Genomic DNA, 12,511 nt, shown 5'->3' with positions numbered 1-12,511 from the left:
TTAAATTTACCAAGGATGAAGGACAAAACTCTTTAATCTCTTTATCCCTACTGAAGGAGCAAACAGAATAAAAGTTTTCTTTCTAGAGGGCATGATGCTGCAAAACAAAGAATGAAGACAGATGTTTTGTGATTAACACCATGGTGGAATATAATACCACCACGATAAAGCAGATGGAGCAACTATGAAAGAAACTATTTAAACAATATATAAAACTTAAGAGTACTGCAAAAGCTAAGTTCTGAATTCTATCCAATATCAGTTCAAACTATTTCTCCAGTTGTAGCTTTAATATTTAAATTGATGAAGGAGAATAAAGATATTAAAAAAAGAACTGGTTTGATTAAAAAATCAAGGTAAAATTATTCTACCATAATCATAAAATCATGGAAATAAGATCATAGATTCAGAGCTAGAAGGGACCTCAAAAGTCATCAAATCCGATGTCTTTAATTTCCAGAAAAGGAAACTCAAGGTCACAGAGGTTGAGGGCTTAGTTCCCTATCCCTGGCCCCCAAAGTCACTGGACTATCAATACTTATACTTCAATGGAAGTAACAAAACCTTACTTAAAATATAAATTTTTACTTTCAAAATAAATCATCTGTTCCTTGTAACAGTGCAGAAGTTTTAGATAAAGACACCAAACTATAACCTCTAGAGCTTATGAGCAAGATAAAGCACAAAGAGCACTTCAATCAGGAAAATTGAGTTTGATGCCTTTTGACCCACCCCCAAGGAGGTCAAAGACAGAGAAGGAAAGACAAGAGAGACAGAGACAGAGAGAGACAGAGACAGAGAGAGACAGAGACAGAGAGACAGAGACAGAGAGAGAGAGAGAGAGAGAGAGAGAGAGAGAGAGAGAGAGAGAGAGAGAGAGAGAGAGAGAGAGAGAAAGAAATATTTTTGGCCCATATGCACAAAAATATTTATAGAAGCTCTTTTTGTGGTGGCAAAGAATTGGAAATCAAAGGGATGCCCATCAATTGAGAAATGGCTAAACAAGTTGTGGTCTATGAAAGTAATGGAATGCTATTGTGCTGTAAGAAATGAGGAACAGACGGACTTCTTAATAACCTGGAAAGCTTTATATGAACTGATGCTAAGTGAGGGGAGCAGAACCAGGAGAACATTGTACACAATTACAGACACTGTATCTATGATGACTAACTTTGATAGACTTGGTTCTTCTCAGCAATGCAAGGTTCTAAGACGACTCCGAAAGCCTCATGATGGAAAAGGCTATCTACATCCAGAGAAAGAATTACAGAGTCTGAACGCAGACTGAAGCAAACTATTTGCTCTTTTTGTTTTGTTTCTTCTTTCTCATGGCTCATTCCATTGGTTATAATTCTTCTTTACAACTTGACTACTGTGAGAATGTTTAATGTGAAGGTATATGTAGAACCTATATTAGATTACATGCTGTCCTGGGGAGGAGGGGGAGAAAATTTGCAACTCAAAAACTTGTGGAACTGAAATGTTGTTAACTAAAATTAAATAAATTTAAAAGGAACGAAAACAAGTAACTGAGGAACATTTAACAAAATAAAAATACAACATAAAAAAATATTTTATGGCAGCACCTCCAGTAGTTACAAACAACTGAAATTTCAAGTAGATACCCATCGGTGAAGCAGAAATGTCTCCTCAGAGCCTTAACATCATCAAGGGTCATCATAGGGGAGTCTAACAAAAGGCCTCTAGAAAGGCACCTAGGTGGCCCAGTGGACAGAACATCAGGCTTGGAATGAGGAAGACCTGAGATCAAATCCAGTCTCAGACACCTATTAGCTGTGTGACCCCGGATAAGTCACTTAACTTGTTTCAGAGTAAGCAAAGGAATAGTTTTATGCAAAACAAATTCTAACCACAGAGAGTAAAACCCAAAAAGCGGTTTACAAATTAAGAACATGTGACTGCCCCCTGTGCAAGAAAAAAAGGGTAGCAGAAGCAGACTGTACAAAAACCAAAGCACTAGTGTTGAGTACACTCCTCTCATAACTCTTTTCTTTTAATAAAGGAGTCACAAACTGATCAACACAATTAATCATAATTCCAGAGGTCTCAGACACGAATTTTTTGGTCACAGACAAAATGAGAATTTATTTTATTCAATATGCAAATCTGTTGCAAGTGTTTTGTTTCTTTTTTTTCAACTGGGAGTAGAGGAGGTGTTTTTAATCAATTAAAAAAATAAAATTATTTTTAAAAAAAAGAGGGTGTAAGCTGAATGGTGCTAAAATTAGAAGGGAAGCAGGTAAATGGAGAAAAAAAATCTTTGTAGCAAGTTTCCCTGATACAAGGTCTCATTTCTAATATGTGTGCAGAGGGGATTCAAATTTATAAGACTGAATGTCATTCCCCAATTGATAAAAGTCACAGGATATGAACATGCAGTTTTCAAAAGAAATGCAAAATGCAAGCCATCAATAACCATATGAAAAAAAATGTTCCAAATCACTAATAGAGAAATGCAAATTAAAACCACCCTAAGGTTCTATATCTCATACCCCTCTGATTAGCAAAGATGACAAAAACAGAAAATGACAAATTCTGGACAGGCTGGAGGAAAGCAGACACATTAATGCACTGCTAGTGGTGCTGTGAATTGGTGCCATTTTGAAAAGCAATTTGGAAGTATGTCCAAAAATTTACTAATTGTCTATGTCCTTTGGCCCAGCTGTACCACTACTAAGCCTATATTCTAAAGAGATAAAAGATAAGGGAAAGAACCTATATACACAAACCTATAGCAGCTCTTTTTATAGTCATAAAGAATTGAAAACTAAGGGGGGAGGGGAGAGGATCAATTTGGGTAAGGACTGAACAGTGTTATATAAATGAAATGTGATATCATTGCACCATGAGAAATGATGAAAGGCATAGTTTCAGAGTACCCTGGGAGAACCAGGTGAACTGGGAAGGGAAGCAAGCCGAATCAAGAGAACAATTTATAGGATGGCAACACCATAAAAGACAAATAACTTAGAAAGAATTCTGATCCATGTAATGTACTATTCTGGTATCAGAAGACTGAAGATGAAAAATGCTCCTAAGAGAGGTAATGGATTCAAGATAAAGAATGAAGACAAACATTTCTTAAAAATTAAATTTTATTTTATTTTCAAATGAAGATTCACCTTCTCTCCCTCACATCTCCCTCTCCCTCCCCCCCCTCCTTGAGAAAGGAAGAAAAACAAAATCCTTGTTACAAACATGTTATGGAAAAGCACAACCAATTTCTGCATTGGTCATAACCAAAAAATAATCTCAATTTGTGTTAAGACCATCATCTCTCTATCTAAAGGAGGCAGGTAAAATATTTCATCACAAGCATTCTGAAATTGTGGTTGATCTTTGTGTTGATCAGAGTGCCAAGGCTCTCAAAATAGTTTTTATTGACATATATTTTTACATTTTTGTTTTACTTTGATGATTAATTTGTTTTACTTGATGATGTATATATTTCTTATGGGAGTTTAGTTGTTTTTTTTTTCTGTGAGGAGGTGAAGGAAGGGAAAGAAAATGCTTATTAATTGAAAAATGAAAATTTTTAAATACACTTTTAAAATGGGGATATTGAGGACTGCTGAATATACCCAGCCCAAACTATGTATTCATGTGAAAGCTACTGGCAGAACATGGCGGAAACTTTAAACCCAAGTCACTGCTAAAACAGATGAATAAATCATTTTTACTTCTCTGGGCCTCAATTTACTCAATTGTAAAATAATGAGATTAGAGCTGAAAACTTATTTTTAGCAGTAGATGAGTACCATTAACTAGTGATGTGATCATGCATGAGAAGACTTTTAATAAATATTTATGATTACCCATTTTATTTATAAGTAATAATAACTAGTCTATAGAGTACCTGGACCCAGAGTCAAGAAAAACTGAGTTAAAATTCAGCCTCAGGAGGTGGCTAGGTGGTGCAGTGAATACAACACTGGCCCTGGAGCCAGGAGGACCTGAGTTCAAATGTGGCGTCAGATACTTAACCCAAAACTAGCTGTGTGACCTTGTTCAAGTCACTTACCCCCAACTGCCCCTCCAAAAAAAAAGTTCAGCTTTAGACACCTACCATGTTTCCCCGATAATAAGACCTATCCCGAAAATAAGCCCTCCCCTTACTGTGTAAGATTCCTCTAAAATAAGCCCTCCCCCAAAAATAAGCCCTATTGAGATTGCTACTGTAGTGAAGGTGATCCCTTGCACTACACGCTACATTACGGTACCCTCTGTATGCACCGTCCATCCCCCCCCACCCCGGTGAAACGCACGCCGTGCTCCAAGCTGCATCTAATCAGAGCTGCAGCAGTGAGCGTGTCATCCTGTTCTTCCCCAGTGATTTGCTTATTGAATAAAGGTACATTTTTTGTTCACATTTACCTGTTTATTAAAATTGCTGTCAATGTTCATTAAAATAAGCCCTCCCCTGAAAATAAGCCCTCTGGTGTTTTTCTGTCCAAAAAAATTAATAAGACAGTGTCTTATTATCTGGGAAACACGGTTTTAGTTGTGTGACCCTGAGCCACTTAATGTGTTCACCATCAGTAAAATGGGGATAACAGTGACAGTATCTACTTAACAAGGTTGATGTGAGGATCAGATGAAATAGTATTTGTAAAACACTTAGCCTATGCATTCCCTTCCCTTCTCTCCCCACCACCTCCATAGCCTCAGGAGCTTTAGTGGTCTTTCATAACTTAGAATCTCAAAAAGAATACTTCAGCAATGCCCTTTTTATCTCATATAACAAAAGAAAATCTGATTTACTCTGGATTTTGCTTAATATGTGCTTTCACAGAAGTGTTTTTCTCAATTCAAAAGCAATACTTTATATTGGATTGCTTCCTTACCTCTCTGAACACTGTAGTATCTCAAATTTCAATTAGATTCAACTAACTTTGTTAAGTATATACTATTTACAGGGTGCCTAAGTGGCGCAGTGAGTAAAGCGCCAGGCCAGAGTCAGGAGGACCTGGGTTTAGATCCGGCCTGAGACATTTAAAATACACACACAGACACAGACACACACAGACACAGACACACACACGCACACACTAGCCGTGTAAACTTGGGCAAGTTACTTAACCCCAATTGCCCTCCAAAAGGCTAAAAAAAAGTATAGTATTTACATATACTCCTGTTCTCAAAACAAAGGATACAAAGATGAAAATAAGTCTTTCCTCAAGGAAAAAGAAGACTACACTATTTATGAAGATAAGTATGACACAAGACAGAATGTGATAGTAGCAAAAATACAATAGAGACAAAATGCTCCAGGTCTGTGCTGTGTAGGTATACCCTCCTTCCCTCCTTCCACCACCACTATTGATCACATGCCTTGTTCTCACCTGACAGTCAATCTTCCGGTGACAAAGGTTCTTGAGCATTAGCTAGGAGAGACAGACAAGAAGTCGAGTCCTTTTTTTGACTGTAATGTCTTCCAGAGCCTTCTAGAATCAAGGTTGAGGCACCAGAATTGTACCTATCATGTGCATGCCCCTTTGAAAAGTGAAGTGCTTTTGTACATATTAATTCATTTCTGTTTTTACCGTTATTTGCTGTCTCACTTCTGAATTATAAATTCCATTAGTTATATCAACTCTAGACATATAAAAATTCCCAGAGCCTATACTTAGCTAAGTTCCACGAATGAGAAGACTTATTTAAAATTTTTTAAATTTTTTAAAATTATTTAAAATTAGTTATTTAAAAATAACTAATTTCTTAGATGTACTTCAATTTTTCTGGATATGATTTACTAATTGTGTATTATCAGAACATCACACAGGCAAAAACACTCCAATTTTATCCTCATAACTTAGGTATGAATTAATGTTTCACTCATTCAAAATACATTTATTAAATATCTACTACTATAGGACACAGACAAATAGGATTTGGTCTCTGCATTCAAGTTTTTCAATCTAATGAATGAGATGACTGAATTAAATAATAAAAGTACTAAAAAGTACTATGGTAGAATCACTGGAAGAGAACAGGGGTTAACCATTCCAATTCTGTGGGAGCAGGGGTAGAAAAGGAAATTCCAAAGCCAAGAATACTTTCATAAAAACAAAGCAAAACAAAACTCCTTTCTGATTTATTTAAAATTCAAAACTGGAAAAATCAGTTGCAAGAATTCTCAATCCATAAGTGTCATTACTACATTTCCTTAATGCTTCCAAATCCTTTCTGCTTAACTATTCTGAAATTTTTACCGAGAGAAAAAAAAGGTCATAGGTGATGTCTGTAAGGCAACTTCCTGTGGTACCAATGAAGAAAGAAAGAAGCTCCTACTCAACAGTTATCCCCAAAGGCTCCTTTATTTAACATGAATAGATCTGGAGCAAAGACTTTGGACCAAAGAAAGGGCAGCTTGCCAAAAATTTGATAAAGATGATATGGCAGTGGTATTTTCCAAGCCCTGGTAAGGAAGTCTGTAATCAGCTTTCATATTTCAAAACTTCTAAGGAAAATAGATTTTTACGTTGAAGACAGTACAACAACTAGCCAGCTTTTCTCTCAAAATTAGCTTTTTAAAAATTCATAATATGACCAAGAATACCACCAGAGAAGTTTTGGGGGACTAATTATTTCATATAATGTCAGATCACAGGTTCACAGATGTAGACATGAGAGACTGGTAACCAAGTTCAACCTCTTTATTCAGTTGATGTGTTGACTGATTTTGTCAAACTTTTTTCTTTGTCTTTTTTTAAATCTTTGTTACAAAGTGTGGGGTACGGGAGGAAGGTAGACTATATTTGGAAATAAGTATGATATAAAAACAAAAGATTCAAAAAATCTCTAAAAACATTCCTGGTGAATTCTAGGTACTCAAGAAAAGTCCTGGCCACTCAAGGACACAAAAACTCAACACACCTACTATGTGCAAGACACTGGGAATGCAATGGGAAAAGAGAACTATCTCTGCCCTCAGTGACTTTATTATATCCTACAAAATACAAAATCATTTCAGGAGGTAGAGAATTCTATGTGGGGGAGAAGAGAGAAGTTAAAGTAAGGAAAGTGGCATCTGAGCTGAGTTAAACATCCTGAGAAGAGAGAGTACATTCCAGCTATAGGGGTCAAAGCTGTCAGGTGATGGCATGTTGAATGTGGGGGGCAATTCATTGTCTAGTGTGACTAGAACAGAAAGTGTATAAAAGGGAATAATGCAAATAAGAATGGAAAGGTAGGAACCAAAATGTGAAGGGTTTTACACAATGAGCAGGAGAGTTTTTATTTTATATTAGAGTCAACAGGTGACCTGGGGAGTGATACAATCAGAACTACTCCCTTACACTGTTTTGGCAACTGTGAAGGATGAAATGTAAGAGAAGAGCATAAAGGTAGAGAGGTGAATTAAGAGCTTGTTGCAATGCCCAGGCAAGGACCAAGAAGCTGAACCAAGATGAGAGCTATGTGACTATAGAGAAGAGGGCAGCTATAAGAAACGTAGGTGCAGAATCAACAAGATTTGACTAGTGATCAGAAATGGGGCTAGCAGTAAAGGAGGGAGAAGAGTCAAGTCAAGGTTCTATGTTACACTCTCTCAAGAGACCTGCCCAGGGTCACAGAGTCAAGTAGGTGACCAAGGTAAGGTTTGGACCTTGATAACAAGATCAGATCTCTATGATCTTATAATCATTTTGCTGCTTTCACTTTCAGAAGAATTACTTACACTATATAGAACTGTATGTCTATTTTGCATATATCCTGCATTTTCTTATCTGGGAACATGGAGTATCTTCCCAATAGAGCACATACAAAAGCTCCTTGATGGCAGTGACTTTCCTTTTGCTTTTGTATTTTCCCCCCATACTTACTTACCTAGTAAATGTTGGGCACATAGTTGGGGGGGGGTGTCAATAAAAGCTTATTATTGTTTGCACATGAATTCATTTACATTAAAAGATGTGAAGTTCTGGTAAATAGTTTTTTTATGTTGCAAGGACCTCATTTTCATCAAAACCTCTTCCTGTCTTGCTAATCTGAGCAAGAGTGATTATACTATCAATGATCTCTTCCTCATGAGGTTCTGTTGGTCTTAGATAAAATACCAAACACACAAAAAATAGAACATATTATTTGAATAAACACTGGTCAAATTCTGTTTGAGAACAAGGCACTTGTTCCAGATAAAGCTCACTTCATTCAACAAACATCTTTCTAAAAAGCTAAGTGGAAATTAAATATGAATGACACATTTTAAATGTATGTTATTCATTAATATGCACAAATAAGTTCACTTTTACTCTGGAAATTCTGTATAATAAAAACAATTGTCTCCCAAGCATAGCAATCCTGTTCCCTTTAATGGGATATACCTAGACTAGTATAGTTTTATGTAAATACTTCAAGAGCTCTTGATTTCAATTAGCATGGTCTTTTTTCACAAGCACAGAAAATCAGTTCCTTTACATCTTGTGGACAGCCCTTTCCACTATTACTGAAATAATTCATCAACTGAAGGCTAAGTCCCCAGAGATGAGCCTTTGAGAATAAAGCTAGACTGGTCCTAGGACAGATATACACAAAGTATAATCAAAGCCTTTTCACCCTGAAAGGCCTTGCCAGAGCTTGTGATCCAGTAGCACAACCTTCAAAAACTCAGGATTACCTCCATATTACAATAAGGTATATGGAAGAAAAATCTGTGTTATCAACAGGCATCAACCTACAGTGGAGTTTCCACAATTAAGACAAGGTTTGGTTAGTACAAACATAATAAGTGATTAATAAATGTTTGCTGAATTGAACTGCAAAAAAGACATAGGCCACAACAACATTATGCAATGCATGCCTATGCAGGGCTTTTGCTGTAATGGTTATCTGTAGTCATGATTTGATCTATATACTGTGAATAAAAATGGTAATAACAACAATAATAGCAGCTAGCATTTATACGGCACTTTAAGGTCAGTAAAACCCTTTACAAATATTATCTCATTTGATCCTCACAACTTTGCTATTATTAGGTGAGATTATGATCTCTACAGAAGCAAAACTGCAGTGAATTTTACTTGCATTTTCAGGGATCAGGGTTTACAGTTTACTTAAAACCTAAATGTGAAAAAAATGTTCTATTTGATATAAAGGTTAGACTCTGCCAACTTCCAACCATGCCAAAGAGAGATGTGAAGTAAACCCTACATAATGCAGCAAGGTGATTAAAACTACTATGACAAGCTTTTGGAAGAAGTCACTTAACAGAACCCACTGACTTTTTTTTCTAGACGGCATACAATCCTGTAAAAACAGCTTGGAAAGGAACATGTTCTAATAATATTTACACAAAGTATTTTGTCTTTGGCAACCCCAGCTATTTGGTAGCATGATTTAAGATATTTTGTATTATAATACTATCATATACAGTAAAGTTACTGTGATTATCTTGCAAAGATTGTTACTAATGGCTCTAGTCTTATATATAAATTTAGTAGATTAATTCTCACAGCTTTGTAGGCGGAGCCTACAAAGAAATTCTGGCTATAGATTCTTTTAGAAAATAGTCTGAATGGCACAATCAGTGGTTCTGCAAGGTGAGATCAGAAATGCATTAGGTCCCATGTAAAACCAGGGTGGTAGAAATGTGAAACCATAACTCACTGGCACTGGGAAGAGGGTCAGTCAGCTATACAGAGCTGTTAGAAGGAAATTAGATATTTAAGCAGTGAGCTAACTACTGGAAGGAGAGAAAGGAAGCACCCCTCAGTCACTCCAGAAAATAAGACTCAAGAACTAGATCATCAGCTTCCAGGCAGTCAAGAGGTTATTTGCCTAGGGCATGTAGCATGGGTGAAAGAGCATTTGAACCTGGAATAAAAAAACCCAATGCAATAACCTACAGTCTTTCTCTTCTCAATATAAAGAGATGGGACAATCTCTAAGGTCAATAACATCCTATGATTCTAGTTCCTATAGAGGTAGGCAAATAAACAGTTGGATTTGGTCATGTTAGGTAGAAGCATGACACTTCATTTATTTATGGCACTATTTCAGTCCCTAGTTTGCCTATAAAGATCTTTTCATTAGAGTAATTAATCAACAGTCATTTACTAAGCATCTACTAGGTCAGGCATGCAAATACATAAGACAGCCAGTCCTTGCCCCCAAGCTTTATAAAATTTCTGGACTACCAGATTCCTCAGCATTTTATACCTCGTAAATATTAAGCCGTTAACAAGTGCTTGTTGAACTAAACTAACCGATGTTAGGAACTTTAGCTCCCAAAGCTATACTCAAGTAAACTAAAGTGAAATGCAGCCTGATGTATTTGGAAGATGAGTGATTTTGGAGTCAGGCCCCTCAGCTCAAACCTGGGCTCTGCTACTTAGTGTATGATTTAGATCAAGTCACTGAAAACTCCCTGGATCTGTTTCCCCATCTGTAGGACATACAGATTTAAACTAGACAACTTCTTAGGTCCTTTCCCAACTCCAAGTCGAAAGATCCAATTAGTTTAACTTATAATTTTCATGATTATTTGGTTGCAATTTTGGGGAAGACTTAATTAAGCCCTGCCTGTTAACTTAAGAAAACACTTAACTTGAAACAAAGGTTAAAACCTAACGACCTAACAGAGTTATACCTTAAATATTAAAGTTGGAAGGGACCTGGGTTTGCATTGAGACAGAATCCCTGCATTCAAAGCTCAGCTCTGACACTTACTACATGTGTGACCCTGGGCAAGTGTAATGGAAATGCAAATTTAAAGATCTTCCCTGCCTCTAGGCTAAAGTGCACCAGGAGACTGGGGTGGGAGGCTTGTTTTTCAGTTGATACTTTTTGATTGGCCGGTGGGTCCAAAAGGTTGTTACATTCTCTGAGCCAGGAGAAGGCTATATAAGCCCTGATGTGTAGCTTTGTTTTGGGACTCACTTTGAGAAGTGTTCTGTGATTTGATCTGAATTCTGGGAAGCCGTTGTTGAGAGTCCCCCGGCTTTGAAAAACCCAGATGTGGAAACCCAGATGTTGACTGGGTATGGATGTAATGGTTGGACAGTTTGGAAAACTGTCTACTTGATCTGTTAATGTCTTGATAATTCTGTCTGTATATTTTGAAGTTTGGGGTGCTGACCTTTTTCCCCTGAACAAGGTAAACGATATATGTCTGACTGATTAAAGTAAGCTTGTTAACCCATTTTGAGTTGCTTTCCTTTAACAAAGCAGATCCAAGAACCTGTGGTAGCTGCAAACCCTGAGGACTCGCTTGGGGTGCTTGCTGCTACAGCAAGTTCTGAGCCTCGGGTTGGAGACGAGCTTACCTGACTTCCCTGCTGTACTGACCCTGTGCAAGTAATTTCAACTCTCCGGGAATGCAATGGCCCAGCTGTCAAGTGGAGAGAATACTGTCCATACTTCCTCCCCCAGTGGGGGAAGACTTTGTAAACATCCTTAAGGAGCTCCAGAAATTGGAGCCAAACCCCTGCATTTCGCAGCTGGGAAAGCGAGGTTCCGAACAGCGTTATAAAAACAGCCAGGGGGCCCCAGGAGCCGCCTCGATTTCCGTGGCCGAGGAGCAGTGAACAAAGAGGGGGTCGGACAGCGCCTCTTCTTCAGGAGGCGCAGGGAGAGGGAAGGGAGGAAGGAAGGGGGTGTGTGCACGGCAGGTCCGAACTCCGCAGGTCCATCCACCCACCCTCCTTCCCCGCTCGCTCACCCGGCTCACGGTTGATCTCGATGTCGAAGTGGCACTGCGGCCGGTCCTGCGCCCCCATCGCGACAGAAGCGGCGACAGCGACAGCTGGCCCTGGGACAAGGGAGGAGAGGAGGAGGCTGATTAGGAGGCGGCCGGGCCCAGGCACCGGCAGGGGAAGGGGAAGGGGAGGGGGAGAGGAGGGCGGGGCTCCCGGGAACGCGCGCGTGAGGCCGGAGGGGGGTGTCTCAGAGCTTCGGCGATCGCGACAGGCCAGGCCGAGGCCCCGACAGGCGCCTAGCGCCCTCCTGCACACAGGGATTAAAATGGGGACAGGGATAAGGAGAGACGGTCCTCACCTGGCGGCTCTTCAAGGGGCCGAAAAGAAAGAGCGGCCACCGCGACCGCAGCCGGACACCATGAATCTACCAACGCTTTCCCCCTCCTCCCATTCGGGCCCTGCCTCCCTCCTCAGGAGCCCCCTCCCTTTCGACGCCTTCCGTCCCTCTTCACTCCCCTAGCCTTTTGGCTTCGCCAAACAACGCGAGATCACTGCCAAAGCCCGCGAGAGCCCCTACGGCGAGGGAGGGGGAATAACGGAAGAACGAGAAGAGTAAAGGGGGAGGGGAGGGAAGGAGAGGGGGGAGGGGAGAGAGCTAGCTCAAGAGGGGGCCCTAAAGATCTTGCGCTCTGTGAGGGAGGGGGAAAGAGGAAGGTCGGTGGTGGAAGCAAGGCATTCTGCGCACGCGTCTGCCCTCGCTTCCCTTTCGTCCCTCCCACATCTGGCCCTCCGAGCCCACCCCCTTTCTTCTGACGCTTTTCCCCGTAGTACCGCGACTGGGGTGGAGTCTGCGC

General features: G+C 39.5%; 1 protein-coding gene across 10 annotated transcripts in view; it reads right to left on the bottom strand.

Annotated features, from left to right (window-relative positions):
- Positions 1 to 12,288, bottom strand: part of NKTR (natural killer cell triggering receptor) — a 60,539-nt gene extending 48,251 nt beyond the window's left edge. For 4 of the 10 annotated variants that reach the window (XM_069095805.1, XM_069095807.1, XM_069095808.1 and 1 more), the window contains exons 1-2: positions 12,016 to 12,283; positions 11,681 to 11,770 (exon numbers count right to left, since the gene is read on the bottom strand). In XM_069095805.1, the coding sequence (XP_068951906.1) occupies positions 11,681 to 11,738 (58 nt within the window). In that variant the 5' untranslated portion in view covers positions 11,739 to 11,770; positions 12,016 to 12,283. Of the gene's footprint in view, positions 1 to 5,363; positions 5,406 to 11,285; positions 11,610 to 11,680; positions 11,771 to 12,015 lie in introns of those variants that run through there. The other 6 variants (XM_069095810.1, XM_069095814.1, XM_069095811.1 and 3 more) reach the window with 4 other exon arrangements.
- Between the last annotated feature and the right edge of the window lie 223 nt (positions 12,289 to 12,511).

Source organism: Petaurus breviceps, unplaced genomic scaffold (genome assembly GCF_028583685.1).
Source record: "Petaurus breviceps papuanus isolate PSGF00001 unplaced genomic scaffold, PetGlider_PUasm1.0 227, whole genome shotgun sequence".
NCBI classification, from domain to species: Eukaryota; Metazoa; Chordata; class Mammalia; order Diprotodontia; family Petauridae; genus Petaurus; species Petaurus breviceps.
Note: the sequence above shows the minus strand (reverse complement) of the source record. Positions and strands in the feature narration are given on the sequence as shown.